This window comes from Gekko japonicus, unplaced genomic scaffold (genome assembly GCF_001447785.1).
Source record: "Gekko japonicus isolate JY-2015 unplaced genomic scaffold, Gekko_japonicus_V1.1 scaffold1157, whole genome shotgun sequence".
Lineage (NCBI taxonomy): Eukaryota > Metazoa > Chordata > Lepidosauria > Squamata > Gekkonidae > Gekko > Gekko japonicus.
Window position 1 is genome coordinate 521,919 of NW_015167085.1, and position 18,339 is coordinate 540,257.

Sequence of the window (18,339 nt, forward strand, 5' to 3'; positions counted from 1 at the left end):
GGGATTACCATAATTCATAAATAATAGTTCAGTCAACCACTATTACCACAATAGGTAAATTACTGAGTACTTCCGAGTACCAGATGCTGAGAACAGCCACATCTGATCCCCAGAGGCTTCTAGCTGGTCACTGCTGGAAACCGATGGAAGAGTAGGAGGACCTTGGGCCAATACTGAGACATAATTGTCACATTCAAGTAAACAGCTTTAGGAGACTGGAGTACTACAAGCTAAAATATTTTTGCAAAGAAACTGAATATCACACAACACATCATCACCTGTATGCGTCTTTTCATGAGATTTAAGAACTCCAGAAGAAACAAATCCTCGGCCACACAGTTGACATTTATATGGCTTCTCCCCAGTGTGTGAGCGTACATGCTGCTTCAGATGGCTGGATTTCTTAAAACCCTTGTTGCAGTACTCACATCTGTTAAAATGAATGTTTGCTTTGAATAAAATGGACAGGTCTGATACTCAGTTGTACATTAGTGCAAAATCTTGTCACTACTTCTTGTTTAACTAAAATGGTGGACATTATTATACAGAGTAGTTTTTGAATTTACAGCATTTGTAATTTTACCCAGGCACACAGAACCCACATCATAAATCAATTAAACTGGACTACTGGGATTTAAAGATTTTGATGCTAAATGCTCCGTTTTCATGAGTCTGGGGATCACAACCTTTGTAAAATAGAAATAATTATGATGGTTTTGATATGCAACTATATAGCCAGGAGGATGCAGAAAATAAAAATAAAAAGAATATAGACTACTTTGCAGGGTCAACTTCTCTCCACAGACACGCATACCATCTGGGGCAATCTAGAGTGGGTTGTGACGAATGCCAGCCTATTGATCCCAAATTTTCTTATTCAGACTTTCACTCCCCACAGTTCTGGTCAGAAAAAGGCAGGGCATCACCTGCAAAAAAAAGGCCTGGCTTTTGCCTATGCTCTTGTACTACCAACAGCAGGCACCTCAACAATGGATGAGAAAATCTGGGGATTCTTCTTCTCGTCTTCCTTCCCCCATCTCTCCCAACCAGTTCCTTTATTACAATGGGCAGAAAATGTTGGAAACATTTCACCTCTGATGCATTCAGACCCTGGACTGAAAATAGATCACCTCTTCCCAAAGGATCACTGATATACTGTTCCCTGTCCACATCTTCTGCATACCTTCAATTTCTTTCACATGCTTTAAACTTAAAACCACAGAATATGACACGCACTACAATGCTAACATTAATTTAAAAAGAGAGAGAGAGAGTCAGGTAGACACCACAAACCAGCTGCCACAACTAAATGAATTTTTTTTTCATATTTCCCATATGTTGCAATGTATATCGATATATCTAATTCCTAAGTGTGCCCCCTATCTACAGATACTTATATCTAGTGATTGAGCCCACACAGGGAGAAGAGAGATTTTCCTCCAAACTTGGGGGACACCCCTAGGTTGCAGAAAAATCTTAACCCTCTTGAAAAAAATTGTGGGGTTTGAAAAACACTCAAATGCAGCACTGCTGCAGAGGGGGAAGGGAAGAAGACACTGACACTGAGCGGAATCTTCTCCCTCCCACCTCCAGCGTTGATTCTCCCCACAGTCCGCCCGGTTAGAAGCTGGCAGGAAATGTTTTAAAAAGGACAGCCGACACAGAGGCTACAGAGGCTGGGGTGAAAAGAAGCCTGACCTCCCCCTTGCAAGGCTCTGCAGTTGCCGGCTCAGCTGCCCTTCTAAAACATTCCTGCCAACTTCTAACTGCCCAAACTGTGGAGAGAAGCCGTGCTGAGGGTGGGGGCAGGAAGGATTCTTCCCTCCCACTCACCCATTTCCAGAGCTATTTCTCCCTGCAATTTTGAGCTAGGGGGTTAGAGGCTGTACATCAAAGAGGAGAGAAAAGGAGGAAAAGAGGGGGCTGAGGCATGGCTGCATTCCCAGTGGGCAGGAAAAGAGTGGGAACTGCTGCGCCCCCCCTCCCCCCGGAGCTGCAGAAGCAGGAACTGTGGGAACTGGGGTGCATGAAGTGGGTGCGTGAAATGGGAAGGACACGAGAAAAGTTATCAAGTGTGTGTGAGAGAGACTTTAGGGACTGAGAAAGAAAAATTGATGAGAATCGGTATGTGTGTGTACGTACGTGCAGGTGGTGGGGCAGGAATGGAGAAAGAAAGAGAAATTAAGAGTAGTGTGTGTGTTATGTTTGCATGTGTGACACCAGAGGGCACAGAAAGAAAGAGAATTACACAACAGAGTATGTTGTGTGAGATAGATACAGAGGCACAGGGGAATGAGGGTATGAATGTGTGTGTGTTTCAGGAGACTTTGGGGATGCAGAAAGAAAAAGAGTGACAGCAGGGTTGGGAGACATTGGTTGAGGGAGAATGAATAAAAGAGTGAAACAGAAAGTGAGGGGTGGGGAGAGAGGGAACAAAGCAAAAGTGGGGGGTGGGGGTGGAATTCATCCTCCCTGCAAGTTTCTTGCAGGTCCCCATTATAAACAAGATCTACAAAATTGAGAGTCTCTGGTGCTATCAAAGTGATGATTACACTCTTCTCTCCATCATCAGACGACATTCAGCCCAGTGCTAAAGAGTTTTCTGAGTTTCACACGTCAACACTTATTATAATCTGCATATTTCAACAAGCACTAGAAAATTAGATGATGAGTTCCTGATTCACTTCAAGTTAATAATTAAGTTATTACAACCAGTCCTTTTTGAGGAACAATATGGTACTTCCATCTAACAAATATGTTATCTTTCAGTCAAAACCAATTCAGGTATTACATGTATGAAAGTTTGCTGCCTTAAACTTTCCAAGTATTCAGTGTTGTTGCCGTTAGAACAACAAAAAAAGGCAAAAAAGAACAGCCTGATTATCTTGGCTTCCTATTAACCTTGAGGTAAACTACTCTTCAGCCTCTGCTAGGAGTGCAAAAAAGTGTGATCTTTTCCTTTGAGCAGCTGCACAGGAAAGCCAATTGAGAAATTTCACAGACCTGTAGGAACGCTTGCTTTGATCCTCATTATCTTCTAGAAACTGGGGGCGCTGAGTATGCAGCTCAAGTTCCTGTGTCTGATCTTGTATCAGACGGGTAGTCTAAAATTCAAATAATAAGAACATAAGAAGAGTGCTGCTAGATCAGGCAGGTGGTCCATAAGAAGAGTGCTGCTAGTCCTGTAGCCTGTCTCACATACTGGCCAGGCAACTTCCCTGGAGGGCCAATGAACAGAGTATTTTACAGGCACTGAAGGAACCAATCCTCCTAAATACATAAGAAAGGATGCAAAATAAGCGGGTTCATGTGGCAACTGACATTTTTAAGAGTTGGAATTCTGTACAATCCACACTGATAGTAACTACAGCACTATGCCTAAGAGATGAGCTGTCAACCTGAAACACCAACGGTCAGAGCTTGCCTCTGCTGTCTACCATGAACTCAACCAGTGGTTTTAGGAAAGCTATAATCTCGCCTCTTACCCTCACCCCCATTCCACAATACAGGAATAATAATACACCCTATAAAACAGGTAATTTATAATGTTAGAAAACATGTTTCACATACGGAGAGCTCTATAAATGAATATACTTTGAACAGTAATGAAATACATAATTATGAAGGAACTACTACATCAAAGACCTCAGATCAGCGGACAAATGACACTCATCACTGACATGTAGTCTTTCTGAGGCAAACACTCCCTGCTCTGGGTGTAAAGTTTAGAGGCATACATGGATTATCCACAGAGCCATACAAGGATCATGCAGAGCTCCCCGCCCACCCCCCCACTTCCCGATGGATGCATAACAGTGGTTGTCCACATGGTAAACCATTCTAAACAATCATTCTTAACATGGTAAACCATTCTAAAAAATCATTCACCATGTGGACACTTTTCCTCAGAGTTCAGTTAGTGATGTGATGCTCTTTCATTTGAGTCAGTAATATGTGACATAGGTTGCAATAAATTACATAAAATAAGTGTAAAACAGATACAGTGACTTGGACACCCAGCAAGCTTCCATGGCAGAGTGGAGACCCAAAGCTGGGTCTCCCAGATTCTAGGATGGTACTCTAACAACTACATTATGCTGGCTCTCCTTCTTCTTGGGGAAATACACTTACTGTGTTATCCCAAGTAAAACACAACATTTTATGAACTCCTTTGGATAACAGACTTCACCGTAGAAAGCAGAAACAGTGACTTTCAACCATTCAATAAATACTTACTACATTAATAGTTTCTGCTGCCGGAACTTGCAGCAGATTTGGTTGATGATAACTTGTTGAAAGAGCCTGTGACTCAAGAGTGCTCGAATCCTGAAGCTGTTGAACTGCTGGAAATTGGTTTGGCTGACTGTAGCCATCATTAACCGAAAAACCTGCCGTAAATATCAGAAGCCCTTACATAATTATACATAATCCAACCTTATTAATTTTATACCAATTCGCTTTTTGCAAACAAAGTAACTTAAAGGCATATTACACCTATTCCGGCAACATGATTCAAGGAAAGAGGTATACAAAAGCTTTTCACAAGCCCCTCATGTAGTGCTGGCAACAGGTTGCTCTGATGGGTTCTGAAATTTCCTGTCTTCCCTTCCAGAATTGTGAAAGCACCTGCACTGATACTGTCATGAAAGGCCAGGTGCATGTGGTCTTGATAGTAAAGGTATATATTAATGGCACTGCAAGGGCATAGACTCAGTGGAACTTAACACTGTGTCGTCACATTAATACAGGGGCCTAAAGGACTGGTCTCTATCTAATAAACAACTATATACTCAAGATATATTGGATGGCAAGAATAATTTCCTCTTCAGCTGGAAAAAATAGCAAAGGTGCGAGAATTCTGAACATCTACTAGATATCCACAGTGAGAGGTCACTTACCCTTAGTTTGCCTTCATTTGAACAATATTCTCCACAGAACACAATTTGAAGTTTTCTTAAGAAGCCTCAATTAGTTCAGAGCCACTGAAATTTTGAATATTTGGTATACATGCATATATCTAAGAGGTTGACCCGACTCCCTGTATCTACATTGACGTGACACACTGCAACCCTATCACAAAAATGTAAATTTAGAAGGAAATGAGCCCATTCGCAGAGAGGGCGGGGTAAAAATCCCAATAAATAAATTTAAAAATTTTAAAAATGTGGAAGATAACAGAGGGCTTGGCATAAACCCCCTCCAACATACAATTGCTCAAAAATGGTCCCCAACAACGTTCATTGCCTCCATAGCTTCACTGTAGATCTCTACTTTACTTTAAAAATAAAGATCTACATAATGTAAAATACTTGTTCCTCTTCTGGTAAAACCTGAATAATGACAAGTCTATGTTTTTCTCTTCAAAACATTTTTAATCCACTTTCTCCATTTTCAGGGGAAAACATGAGTTGCATAGCCAACAGAGCTAGCTGTTAAAACTACACGGAGAGATGAGGGGCCTCTCTTTGCTGATGCATTACAGGAGCCACCGTGCTCAGTAGCCTTAGTCTCCTTGAAAGTAGGCAGGGGAAATCCCTGTTCCAAATTTCCATAGAATATCTCTGAGAATCACTACTCAAAGTAATATTAAGAGGCTGGCTTCAGTCTGATTTCATTTTTTCTCATGCTGCAGGAGCCAGAAAAACCAGACATGGCATATACCCTTATGAAGAATATCCCTGAGCCTCTGGCTTTCCAATTCTTTGAAACAGTAGATTGGAGACTTTCTAAAATTCAAGAAAATAACTTATTTTCAATATAATTCTACAATTTTGCTATTAGACCCTTTATGCCTAAAGACAGATATTCAGAAAGAAGCTGTCCTGGCAAAATCTTTATTAAAAAAACAAAACCAAAAACCTTAATTCATAGGTTATAGAATTCATTATTTCACAGTACAAAACTGGGATTCGGATCCAGTGAATCCATTCCTGTTTCATTTGATTACGAGGCAGAAAATACTGCAATCCCAGAAATGAAAAAAATGTGGACAAAAATATTATTACAAAAGCCAGAAATGTAAGAAATAGAACTACAAATCATAATCTTCACAGGACCACAAACAAAAGATTTACCATTGTGTACGTGTGAGCATACAGAGGCAGTAAGTTCATATCATTACACTGTGATACTCAGGGGTCGTTTCGTAGAAAAAGAGCTAGGGGAACTCATTAGCATAACTCATTAGCATATGCCACACCCCATGACAACACCGGAAGTGTGTCATAAGGCCACACCCCCTGACATCACCAGAAGTGTGTCATAAGGCCACACACCCCGCCCCCAACGGTCCCGGCTCCCGCCACCGGCCTTGCAGCTCCACTGCCGAGCCCCATGAGGGGCCCGGCGGTGGACCTGCAAGGCCGGCGGGAGTGCAAGGAAGCCCCGCAAAGGCCCTCCCTGGCCCCAGGCGGGCAGGGGTGGGGAGAAGCAGGGAGGAAGCAACTTACTCTCCCTCTTCTCCTGCCTCCTCCTGGCTGAATGAGGGCCGGAAGCGGGCGGCCGGAAACAGGGGGCGGGGCTTCATCATGTGCCCCGCCCCCTCGTACCTCACGCGGGGGAACTGCGATCCCCCGTGATCCCCCCCGAAATGACCTCTGGTGATACTATATACTGTGATTTCATCTTAGCACATTGATGAAATGAAAGAATTCCACCTCATCTAAATTACAACTTGCAGGAGGTATTAAGAAAATAAATCATCCTCATAATTACATAAAAGTGTGTGTAAGAAAGGGCATTCAATAACTGTGGGTTTGTGATCCTTTATGTGAATAATTTTTTTGGCCAACTTTCAAAAGCTTTTAAATGTTGGATAAACATAATTCATTGGTATTTAACACAAAATATTCCAAGCAAGTAACAACAGTGCCAGCCTAATCAGTTACACCATTCTAAGCCTATTGACTTCAGTGGCTTTAGAAGGGTGCAACTTAATATGGCACAGAAAAAAACCTAAAAGGAACAGATAATCACAACGGCTAATATAAACACAGTCTGAAACTTTCACATTCCTGTCTATTTCATTAAAATGGGAACTGAGGAAAATGAAACACATATGCAGACACAGGGAGAGGGTCCACCAATTTAAGCACATGTATCCATATATACCTACCCGAAATTCAAAATTTCTGAAGGGCTCCAGGAACTTCAAGAACACTTCAAAGTGTGGGAAATCTGCAGAGAGCATTTCAAGTAGAATAGAAATCTTGTACCAAACAGATTTTAACCATTCTTTGTCTAGCATTACCAAACAAATTATATTTCTATAAAAGGAATACCCTTTGATATGAAATAATTTTTTTCTGAAAGAATGTGATTAAAACTAGGTTCATTATTAAAAAGGAAGTGCAACAGTGATACACAAACTGTTTGGTTTTTGTTTTTCCTAATAGCTTCCTAAACACTGAAAGACAACAACTCCTGAACTTGGAAACATGTAAAGAATTGGAACCTAATGATTAAGTAAAAGCAGAAATGGCCCAGGGAATATATAGCAACAGCCCGGCCTAATGGAATTATCAAGGCTCTGTATCTAGATTTGTGGTTCTTAAGAAATACATGCCTCTTCCTATAGGAAAATGAGAAGCTGGGGAGGGGGGCAGTGATGAATTCTGTCAGACAATAGATTTGTGATATTATTTCCAAAATAGGGGAAGAGGAAGTGTTCTCATTTGCTCTCCCCCCCCTTCTGAGGGAACTCATAGTGTTACTAATTTTTATATTGCCACTGCCACCTTATGAAACAATTTTGAGATGCTGTGACTTTTCATTCTTCCCCCCCAGTATGTATGCGAATTTTAAACATTAAATAAAAAGTTATTTAAAAATAAACAAAAAACAACAACTCCTAACTTGGATTTTCACAAAGTAGAATGGAAGAATGTAATTGGTTATGAAAATCTAATAACGTAGTTTCAGATGTGATGAATCCCTTCCATGCATGGGATGACATTTCTAGACGGCAACAATTCTCCACTCTACAGCGACAAACCGCTGAAACTGTAATTCCAAAAAACTGCTGACAAAATACACTGACTTGTCATATTGGAAATTACTATTTGTATTTTTACTAACCTTGTGATAGACCTTGCTGATCAAATGATTGCTGTGCTATAGTCTGCTGTTCAAACTGATTTATATTCTCTTGCAATGCATGCTGGGAGGTCACAAACCTATCTGAAATTAAAAATATAAATTCAAGGAAAGAAAACTAAGCAGCTGACAAACACCCAAATTATTTTCAAAATTTCAGAGGGAGAGAGATAGATTAAAAAAATCATAGATTAAAAATGCTTACTGAAGAGGTTCTAGAGATGTTTACATGGATTTAAGATTTAAAAATATGGTTTTCATGCTGAAATGTAAGAGAATTACTGCTTTCAAACACTTGAGAAATCATTTACGTTTCCTATTCAGAGTCCACACAGACATAGTTAACAGGAAACATCTTAATTTGCAATGAGTATAAAAAACTTTCATGTACTTCACTCACCACGCATTCCCTCACCACAGAAAGTATGTAACACCTCGTTTAAGATGTAAAACATCAACAGAGGATCTCCCTGACATCACAGTCAGAACCACCTATCAGGAACTCTAATCCTTAAACCAAGAGCCTCGTGTCCTACCTGCGAGTTTGAGCCCTCTCTAGGCACAAAACTGAAGAGAGCCTAGTCTCAGTATTATTAGCAGGCAGTATGATGCCTCTGGATTGACCAGGCCTGATATAAATACCACTGACCTTTGACTGCTCAACGCAGCAGTACACAACCTTCTGCTTGCACCTCTAGTTCCAGCAACAAATCCCAAAGACTGTGAATGGGATTCATTAATTCAAATCTAGATTCAGATATAACCACCCAGAGCTCTGGACTGGCCATAGTAGTTTACAGCCCCACAGAATGGCGGTGGAATGTGCCATCAAATCACAGCAGACTTATTGCAGTCCCATACATTTTCAAGGCATGAGATGAGCAGACGTGGTTTGCCATTGTCTGCCTCTGCATAGCAACCCTGGACTTCCTTGGTGGTCTCCCATTCAATTACTAACCAAGCAAGACTAGGGGTGTGCATTTGGCTAAATCCGAGCTGAAACAATATCTGAAAAATACCTTATTGTTATTTTCCGGCTATTCTTTCAGTTGGATATAGATTTGGTTATTTGTCATCTATCCAAAATGGCCAAACCTGAATGAAAAATGAAAGAATGAAAGACAGAGAAACTGTCTGGAAAAACTGTGTATGGGAATGTGAAAGTGGGCCTCTCTGAGGTCCAAAGATGTCAGGAAGTCGTGCTGTTGGATTACTTGGAAGACAGAGTGGAGCGGTTCCATCCAGAACTTTCGCTTGACCACCCAATGATTTAGATTTTTCAAATTTAAGATCACTCTCCAGTCCCTGAAACTCTTCTGAATATATTCCCTTGAATCTTTAGTCTGAAGGAACTAGTTCAGGGCTGTAGCTAGTGCAGGGTGTACAGGATGACGCCCTCTCTCGAATTTTCAATGTTCCCACCGAATCTTAGTGCCCGCCCTGCAGGAATTTTTTCTGCCATGCCACATACCTTCCTTCCAGAGGGGCAGGGTGGCCGTGCTGAGAGCAGAGGCAGGGGAGGTGGTGTGGCTGCTGTAGCTGAGCTGCCAGCCAAGCTTGAATGGGGAGCTTGCAAGCACCGCTGCTTGCAAGTGCCGCTGTCTTCGGTTGCTGCTCACTGGCTGCCCACAAGCTGCAGGCTGGCTGACATTACCCCCTCTCCAAAGGTACTGCTCAACGCTGCACCTGTGTGCCCCACCAGCTCCACAGGAACTATAGTCCACCGCCTCCCTTGACCAGGCGCATGGCACTTTCACTGAACGCCCAAGGGATTGGCTCTGCCGACTTGGCACAGTGGAGGGAGGGAGGCTAGTTCCCTGGTACGGCTTGGGCACCTTCCGCAGAGCAACAGGTGAAACTTAGTTGCTGCAACCCAGCTGAGGTTTCTAAAACATGCTCACCTGCCTGGCTCTGTTAGGGCTACCAGTTATCAGATAAATCAACAGAGATTAGCATTTTTGTTTGAAGTTGTTCCACACACTTTTCTCCCTGTTCCCCTCCCCGAGGGGAGTAGCTGCACCTCAGGGAGAGTGCACAGTTCAGCAAAGAGCTGGAAGAACAAGGTGAGCCTCTCTCCTTTCAGTGGCACCTCTCTTCCCCTCCCTCCCTCAGGTAATCAGGGAGGGACTAAGAAAGTGCTCTCATATTTTAATTTTATTATTTTTGTGACATCATAAGTGATGTCATGCCCCCCCAGTACCCCTTTCCACTGAAAATTGTGTAGCTATGGGGCTGGCTGATCTATGAGCCTCTGATCGTTGGATTTGATAGTTTAAGGTATGTTCAACGTTTTGCAGCAATCTTTGGTAGTGTTCTGCTTGGAACAGTCTAGAAGAGTTTTCCTGGGTTGAGCTATCCTCTTCTGACCACTCTCTTTCTTCTTTGTATGAGATATCATGAGTGGAGCCCCTAATCGAAAGTGGCCCATCTAACTCTAGGGGAATACCTGTCAGCCTGTTGTTGTGCTCTGGTTTTGCGATTTTCTGAAGACAGTCCTGCCTCAGGCGGTTTCTCTTAAGATCGCATAAATCTTTCGCCCAGACAGTCCCGCCTCACACTGATGCTGCTAGACTGGCCAGAGTGTGCTGGATCTTCCTAAGACCCTCCTGTGCTGCCATTCCAAGAGCAATACTAAGACCCAAAGCTCTGGGTCGATCAACCCTCTTAGCGACTCCTGCTGACTGAGAAGGCTTCCTGTGACCAATCTCCAGTGCCTGAAGCTTCAGGGGTTTCTCCTTTACTAAGCCTTTCTTCTTTCCCACTGTAGGAACGATGGATTTCCTTGTTCTCGAAGAACCTCCTCCATTCTGAAAGTATTTTTTTAATTTTAATTTTTTTGAAGTGGAGCTTGGTTGGAGCTTCCTGCCAAAATTGCAGGGCTATCCAGACTGACGGGTCAGTCGATCCAACCAGAAGAAAAATTTCCATAGTCCTGCCTGGAGTTAGTTAGGCATGATCTCACCAATCTGGATGACTTCCCCCATTGAAGGAGAATGTGTAGAAATTTTAAAAATTCGATCAGATATGTGGCCATGAAGTGATTTATGGGTAAAGCACTTATAATTTAGCTTCAAAACATATAGGTAACCACCACAGTTACTCTAAAACTGGATTTATATGTATATACTAATATATCTAATTGTATAAGTGGCCAACTCTGTGCATACTCAAATCTGAAGACAGGAGCCATGAACAGACAAGACAGATCTTTTTACAAACCTGAGAAAAGCCCCAGGTTTTGCAGAGAAACATGAAATCTTAAAACAGCAACAACAACAAAACCAGTATTGCTTGGCCTGGCCAATGCCACACAATGGGATTCAGCTCAGCAAGCACTGGCATCATGCAACTTGGCCAGTTTTCCTAGGGACAGGCTGGCAGTCAGAGGGAAAGTAGATGGGAGGTAGATATGGGAGGAAGATAAAGGTAAATTTGCTGGAAAGGACAGAAGGAAGCAGGACAAAAAGCAAGGATAAATTAATTAATAAATATGAAATTTTCCACCGTAACATCAATTTGTAGCCCCCTTCTTTTGCTTGAGAATATTTTCTGTTGACGTTCATTGAATAGTCCTGCTGTCGAAAATTATTGACATTCAGTGCATTTTGAATTTAAATACTAAATTTAGGGACGGAGTTGCATTACATATTTTCCTTTTAACAAACTTCTTTTTTATATATTTTATACAGTTACCTTCATCCTGCCCTAATGGTTGATCGGTCAGTTGTGGCCTCAGCCCAGCTTCTTCTGCATCCACAACCTGCTGCCGATCCAAGTCCAAAATAGCTTCTTGATCTGTTGTGACAGCTTCAGTCTGCTGCAGCTCTTCACTTTCAATCTCTACTTGCATGTGAGTAGATACATGGATGCTCTGTTGATCTACTGTTGTATCATCAATGGAAGCAGCTTGCTGATGCTGCTGCAACTGCTGTGCAAGCTCATACCTGAAGGAGGAGGAAGAAATGTAGTCTCATCTTTCAGTGCAAGAGACACTAGGAGCCTCTTTTAGTGGTGCACATCTTCAGGATAACATTTAAAGTAGCATATGGCTACTGTATGACAGGACCTATTTCCTAGCTTATTTCAGTTACACAGAATTTCATTTGAAATTTACTTGTAGGAGAGTACTACTTATTCAATATTATTGAACATTTAATTGTTCTCAATACACAACATGGCTATGCAACTGGAATGCTCAACAAGGAAATACACCCTACATAGCCTTTTCAAATTTCTACATACCGTAGGAGGATGTTTATCATTATAAAGTCAAAATGATGGTCACAGTTACTAGTCAATCCAGAAAAAATCCACAAAAAATGGAAAACTGTATAGTGATTGCACAGAAATTATATAATCATAATATAAAAAGTAAATACAAAATAGATTGAACAATGTAACAATGGTATTTACCGGTTGAAAAACTGACCAGAGACACTGCATGCTCTTCATCTATCTTCATCTTCATTCAGAAACAGTAGAATATTCCGGAGATCATCGTTAACAACATCTCTATCACATTGTTACATTGTTCACACTATTTTGTATTCACTTTTTGTATTATGATTATACAAGAAAGAAGACCTGCGAAACACGCAGGGGGGCGGGGGAGCTTTAAACTGAGCCGGTGGAGGAGGAACCAGCAGGAGCAGGTAAGCTCTCCCCCCCATCCCACCGGTTCCTCCGTCTCCTCCACCCCCCGTTCGATCTCCCTCCCCCCGCTCCGAACTAAGGCCCGAGGGGCTTGCAGCCGCTGGGCCTCATCGGCCCCTCCCCCGCTGCTCCCCCCCAGCTGCAAAGTGAGGCCCGTGTGGCTTGTAGCCGCCAGGCCTTGCCGCTTCCCCCCCGGCTGCAAAGCTAGGCCCGCGCGGCTTGTAGCCGCCGGGCCTCATCGCTCCCCCCTGGCTGCAAAGCGAGGCCCGCGCGGCTTCTAGCCGCTGGGCCTCGCTGCTCTCCCCCCACGCCCGGCTCCGAGGCGGCGAGACCGGCTGCAGAACTTTCCCTGCGCATGCGCAGGGGACGCTCTGTCACTTTTGGGGGGATTTAAGTATCCCCCCGATATTTTTTAACTTTTAAGATTTTTGTGCACACCTGGGGACTGCCCCAAGGATGCACAAAAATCTCCCTTCCCCCCAGGTGCCCCCAATGCACGGATTTAGGTATCCGCACGCACGGGGGCAACATGGCTATTAGATATATAGATAATTGCTGTTAAAAAATTTCTTAATCACAATTACTACACAATTTTCCTTTTTTTGTGGATTTTTCTGGTTTATCTAAGTCAACCCAGGTGGCAATATAAATCTTGGGCATGATTGTTGTTTTTCACACCTTTTCTTTATATATGCTCCAGTCATATGGCCCACATATATACCCCTGCCATGCACACAACCCATCTAAACACATGTCCTAAATACCATATCCATTTGCACACACAACCTGACAGCTGACCAATGCTGGACAGTGCTTCCTTTCCTCTATGCTCCATCCAACCAACACTGCACCACTTCTTCTATCCTAAAGCCCTTTGTGCTAGCATTTTAACTCCATAATTTAGTGATTTTAAACCACAAACATGGTTTTGCAATATGAAGCAGAATAATAGTAGAAATGTTTCTGTGAAAACCATCTTGCTTACCACTATTATTATTTCCCTGCAGTGCACAGTCACAGGTGAGCATACGCTCTTTAGTTCAAATGATGAGCCCAGTTAAGTTTGGCTATCACTATGTGACATTACAGAGTGCCCTAGAATACAGCCCAGATTCTTCTTCAGTGTGCAGAGGTTCCATGGCAGAACCTCTGGAATTTCTTAACAAAATGAGAGGCAGTGTAGCATCATGGCTAACAGATTGATTTATAAATCATAATTTCCACACTTTGAATCTCACCTCTGCCATCCACTCTGTAGTGCCTTAGGCAAGGCACTCTCAGATTATGTCATATAAGGATAATAATACTGGCCTATCTTGTCCTGCCATTCTATTGCAAACACTGCAAGGCCAAGTTGTATATAAAATGCTCTTTACACTATGAGCACTATATAAAGGCTAATCATAAACAGTGTTGTGGAAAGGCCTTAGCAAAGAGAACACCCATGAGCATTCACCACAATTAGTATGCCAATGGCAGAGCGAGGATAAGTCTGTGGCTCATTTCAATCATGTGAAGCTAGGGTTTTTATAGTCAGCAACTCAGGGAGATTCAAATATATTAGCTAATGTTTTCCACAGAACAACTTATTTTGAATTCCTGTTTTTAAAAAATTATATTCTTCTCTTCCTGCTCTTAAATTTGACTCTTCATCTGAATCTCTATCACATCAATAAATAATTCATTCAAAGACTGCCTTTAATTTACTTCTTAGTGTATTGATCCTTCAAAATTCCAATAGTAAGAAAGTAAACCCCCAGATCAGCTTCCAAATGCTGAAAGGTGAAAAGAATTGCTAAAATTTCAAGTGTACATACCTGTGTGTTTTCATGTGTTTTTTGCAGTTTAATGATGTTTTGAATGTTTTTTGGCAATACGGGCACATGTACGGTCGAAGGTCATTATGGATTCCCATATGCCTTCGCAAACTACCACCAGTAGTAAAAGCCCCATTGCATATAAGACACTTGAAAGCTTTCAATCCAGTGTGTGTCCGGATATGTGCTTTTAGCACTCCTGCAGACACAAAACCTCTTCCACACTGAGAACATTTGAATGGTTTCTCACCAGTGTGAGACCTTAAAAACAAGAAAAGTAAAAATCAAACTGTGATATAAAGGGAAGAAAAAAGCAAGCAAACTAGGTCTGAGTTCTAGGTCAGAGATAAGCTTCTTACCAATTTTTTTTGAGAAAAAATAGAACATTAGATCCAAGTTGGATCAGACCCATGGTCCATTTAAAGTGCAATATCATAAGTAGATTAAACCCTCTTAAGTCTACTGGAGTCTGCTGAAGCTTTCCTATGGGATTTATATAACTATATTCCACTGATTTTCCCCACTATACCAGGTTTCAAATATAGCCACTATATCTGTCCCTTCTTTTAGTAGTCTATTTGCTTCAACCATGGTTAAAATAATTTACCGGTATTTTAGAATGTTTACTAGTGAGTTATAATGTACAAGTGTGTTGGAATGTTATCTAATGTGGGTTTCAGTCAGCAAAACGGCCCTGCTTCTGACAGATGCCAAGCCACTTCAGCCAAGAAAAATTCCTGAGCAAACCCTATTAAATTATCTAAGTGCTAAAGGAAATCCATTTTTAAGGAGCCATTACCTAATGCACTCTTGTACCTTAAATGTACCTTATGGTAACCATTACCTTAAAACATAGGGTTTTTGAAACCAACACCTTGAATTTAGCCCAGAAACAAACTGTGTAACTTTCTTTCAACACTGGCATAACAGTCCATGCAGCTAGCACCAGTTAGTAAGATGCGGCTGTCTTTTGGACCAAATGAAGTTTTCAGACTGTCTTCAAGGCCCAGGGTCCTTTTTGCCTGGATGTGTATGACAGTGGTCAGACGCTGAAGGATAAAATTCAAGGTGGATCACTGAAAGCACTATTTTAGATCACAGGACTAGTCAAAGTTGTATAAAATAGCTAGAAATGCTCTTCCAAAAGACTTTGCATGTCACTTCTCCACTTGTGGCTATTTGACAGCATTTCCCAACAAAATAGAAAGAGATAAATCTGATAGTTAATGCTACTGGGTTTGGAAGGAAAAGACTTATTCCTTCTAACAAAATGATTCTCTGGGGAAAAAAGAAGAAATTCAACAATCTTGCAGATTTGCAAATATATTCAATACCTGGAGGGGGGGGGCTGCAAGCTAATGCACCATATGTTATCTTAGAACCTGTACCTTAATTTTTGCTATCGGAAAAGTAGAAAAATAGGAGTTAAGCAGAAAAGACAATCTTTGTGGTAAACAACATAAAATGTATTATTTGGTCAGAAAAAGGAACATAAAGGGTTAATAATAATAACTGCACAGCTAGACGAAGTTCCAGCTAGATACTTTCTTCTTCCTTCTGTTGTTATCTGGTTAGAGAGAGCAAAGTTCTCAATGAAACTTTCACAGTTGTCGCCTGGACTTGGTGCCATTTCTGCCCCATCTCCTTCAGATCTTTTTCTCTCCAGCCAAGTAGGGCAATAAGGTACTTTACCCAGTTTTGGGGTATATGTGACACAATGGTTTCTGGTAGAGGTGAAAAGGTCAACCACAAGGGAACAGGACAACAGAAGGCATCCAAAAACTGAGACGCAATAAAAGCCCTGCATGCTCCCCTCATGATTAGGCATCCTTCTAGGTACAGAAATGCATCCTGGATTTAACACCTGTATATGTCTACAGTAAGCCCACCTTGTCTTTAAAAGCACTGAACTGATTCAAAAGGAGAAAATAATCAACACATTTTTTTCAGAACTCCCCAAAATTCCCCCCCCCCCTTTCTTATTTTTCCCCAAACTTCACATCTCTAGGTAGGACACAAGTGAGAAGACAAAAATAACTATTTGCTATTCTTTTATAGAATATTGTAACACATTTCTTACCCTTACCTGATATGTTGTTTAAGATGGCAAGACTTTTTATATGCTCTATGACAGTAATAGCATTTGTATGGCCTGTCCGCTTCATTCACAAAATTATTATTAAAGTAATTTTGGAAGAACTGGCTATTCCTTGGGATTGGCTGGATGAGACCTATATGAAAAAATAAGATTTGTTAGAGGGTTATAATTCAGAAAGTATCAAAGATGCAACCATGATAAGAATATAGTCACAAAAATGGACATTTAATTAGGAGCAGTAGACTGGCTTTCCAAAATTTTCATATACTTCCTTAACAAAGACAAAGCCCTCAAGAGAAACAAAAAATACAGATTACATTTTCAAAATTACATTTAATCCTCAATTTCCTTTAGTCAATTCTTAGGCTATCTTTTTAGCATCATACATATCCCTGTGTATACATGTCAGGTGACCTTTTTCTTCTTTTGAAATTAAATTAGGTTGGTTAAACAAAAGGTATTGACTGAACTTTTAAAAGACCAAAGAAACAGTCATGAGTATGTCTTTGCTCCTTTAAAAACTGTATGACCATCAGATTAACATCAATTAGGTTACAAATTTCTTTCTGCAATCTTCCTGAATGAAATTTCATATGCTCATCCTTCAAATCTACTGCATGTACCTAGGATGAAATCCCATGGACAGCTTCCTAGTGGTGAGCCACAATGAATAACATGGGACTTACTTTTAAGTATATCTGCTTAGGATTGCTTTCCTAGAATCTACATACCAGGCACAGAAAGCATGTGGAAGTATGACTAATTCAGGTAAAGTTTATATGATTTCATATACGCATAGGCCCACATAATTATGTTAGTTGTAATGCCATAGCCCATGACACTGTGGTAGTACAAGAGTTATGGCTCCCCATCCTAAATGCTTCTCTATGGGCTTGGAGGCCTGGGCAGCAAAAAGGCTATAAACATAATGCTTTTCATAATTCATAACAGCAACTAGCAAAGTACAACTGAAAGGTTTTCCTTAGGCAACCTTTGACTTGATTAATGACAGGCATCCCACTTTCATTTTAATTCCAGATCTACACTTTGGGAATAATTATGAGCAAAATTATGCCATTCACACTTTACCTAAGTCTGTGATGAGTATAGGCTCCTGCAAAGGAATATCTGGTACTGGAACATTGGACTTTCCTATTCGAACTTTAGCAGGTTTACGTTGATGCCGCATCTTTCTTAGTTCAGTGTGTTTGAAGTGAGAGGCAATGTGTGTCTTTCTGTGACCAGACGTTCGAAACTTTTTATCACAGTGTGGGCAAGCAAAAGGTCTAATTCCTAAGAACAGATTAAAGTATTTCTTCAATTATCCACATCTCAAAAATACGGCCAAAACTAATGGTTCACAAAGTTACAGGGTTAGTAATCTCAATAAAACCTGAAAGTCTTTTCCTAAAACATTGGCCCCTTCACATTGAAACACATCATTACAAACAAACCTTGGATGTTATGATTTACAAGAGGGGGACCCGCGATACTCGCGGGGGTGGGGAGAAGAGCTCCGTCTCCTCCCCCCCGCTCGTTCTCCCCCAGGCGGCAGCGGCGAGGCCGGTCCCCCCCGCCCGGCTCCGGGGCGGAGAGGCCTGCCCTCCCCCCCCGCCGGCTCCGAAGAGGCGGCGGCGGCAACAAAGCCGGTCCTCCCCGCCCGCCCGCCTGCCGGAG

The 18,339-nt window shown here is 41.6% G+C and overlaps 1 protein-coding gene across 1 annotated transcript in view; it reads right to left on the reverse strand.

Annotated features, from left to right (window-relative positions):
* The window catches only part of ZNF236 (zinc finger protein 236), a 92,143-nt gene that overhangs the window by 39,308 nt on the left and 34,496 nt on the right, over window positions 1–18,339 (reverse strand). Inside the window, exons 12-19 of the mRNA XM_015412837.1 lie at window positions 17,752–17,955; window positions 16,651–16,795; window positions 14,565–14,825; window positions 11,788–12,038; window positions 8,077–8,178; window positions 4,237–4,388; window positions 3,004–3,104; window positions 279–430 (exon numbers count right to left, since the gene is read on the reverse strand). Of these exons, the coding sequence (XP_015268323.1) occupies window positions 279–430; window positions 3,004–3,104; window positions 4,237–4,388; window positions 8,077–8,178; window positions 11,788–12,038; window positions 14,565–14,825; window positions 16,651–16,795; window positions 17,752–17,955 (1,368 nt within the window). The remainder of the gene's footprint in view (window positions 1–278; window positions 431–3,003; window positions 3,105–4,236; window positions 4,389–8,076; window positions 8,179–11,787; window positions 12,039–14,564; window positions 14,826–16,650; window positions 16,796–17,751; window positions 17,956–18,339) is intronic.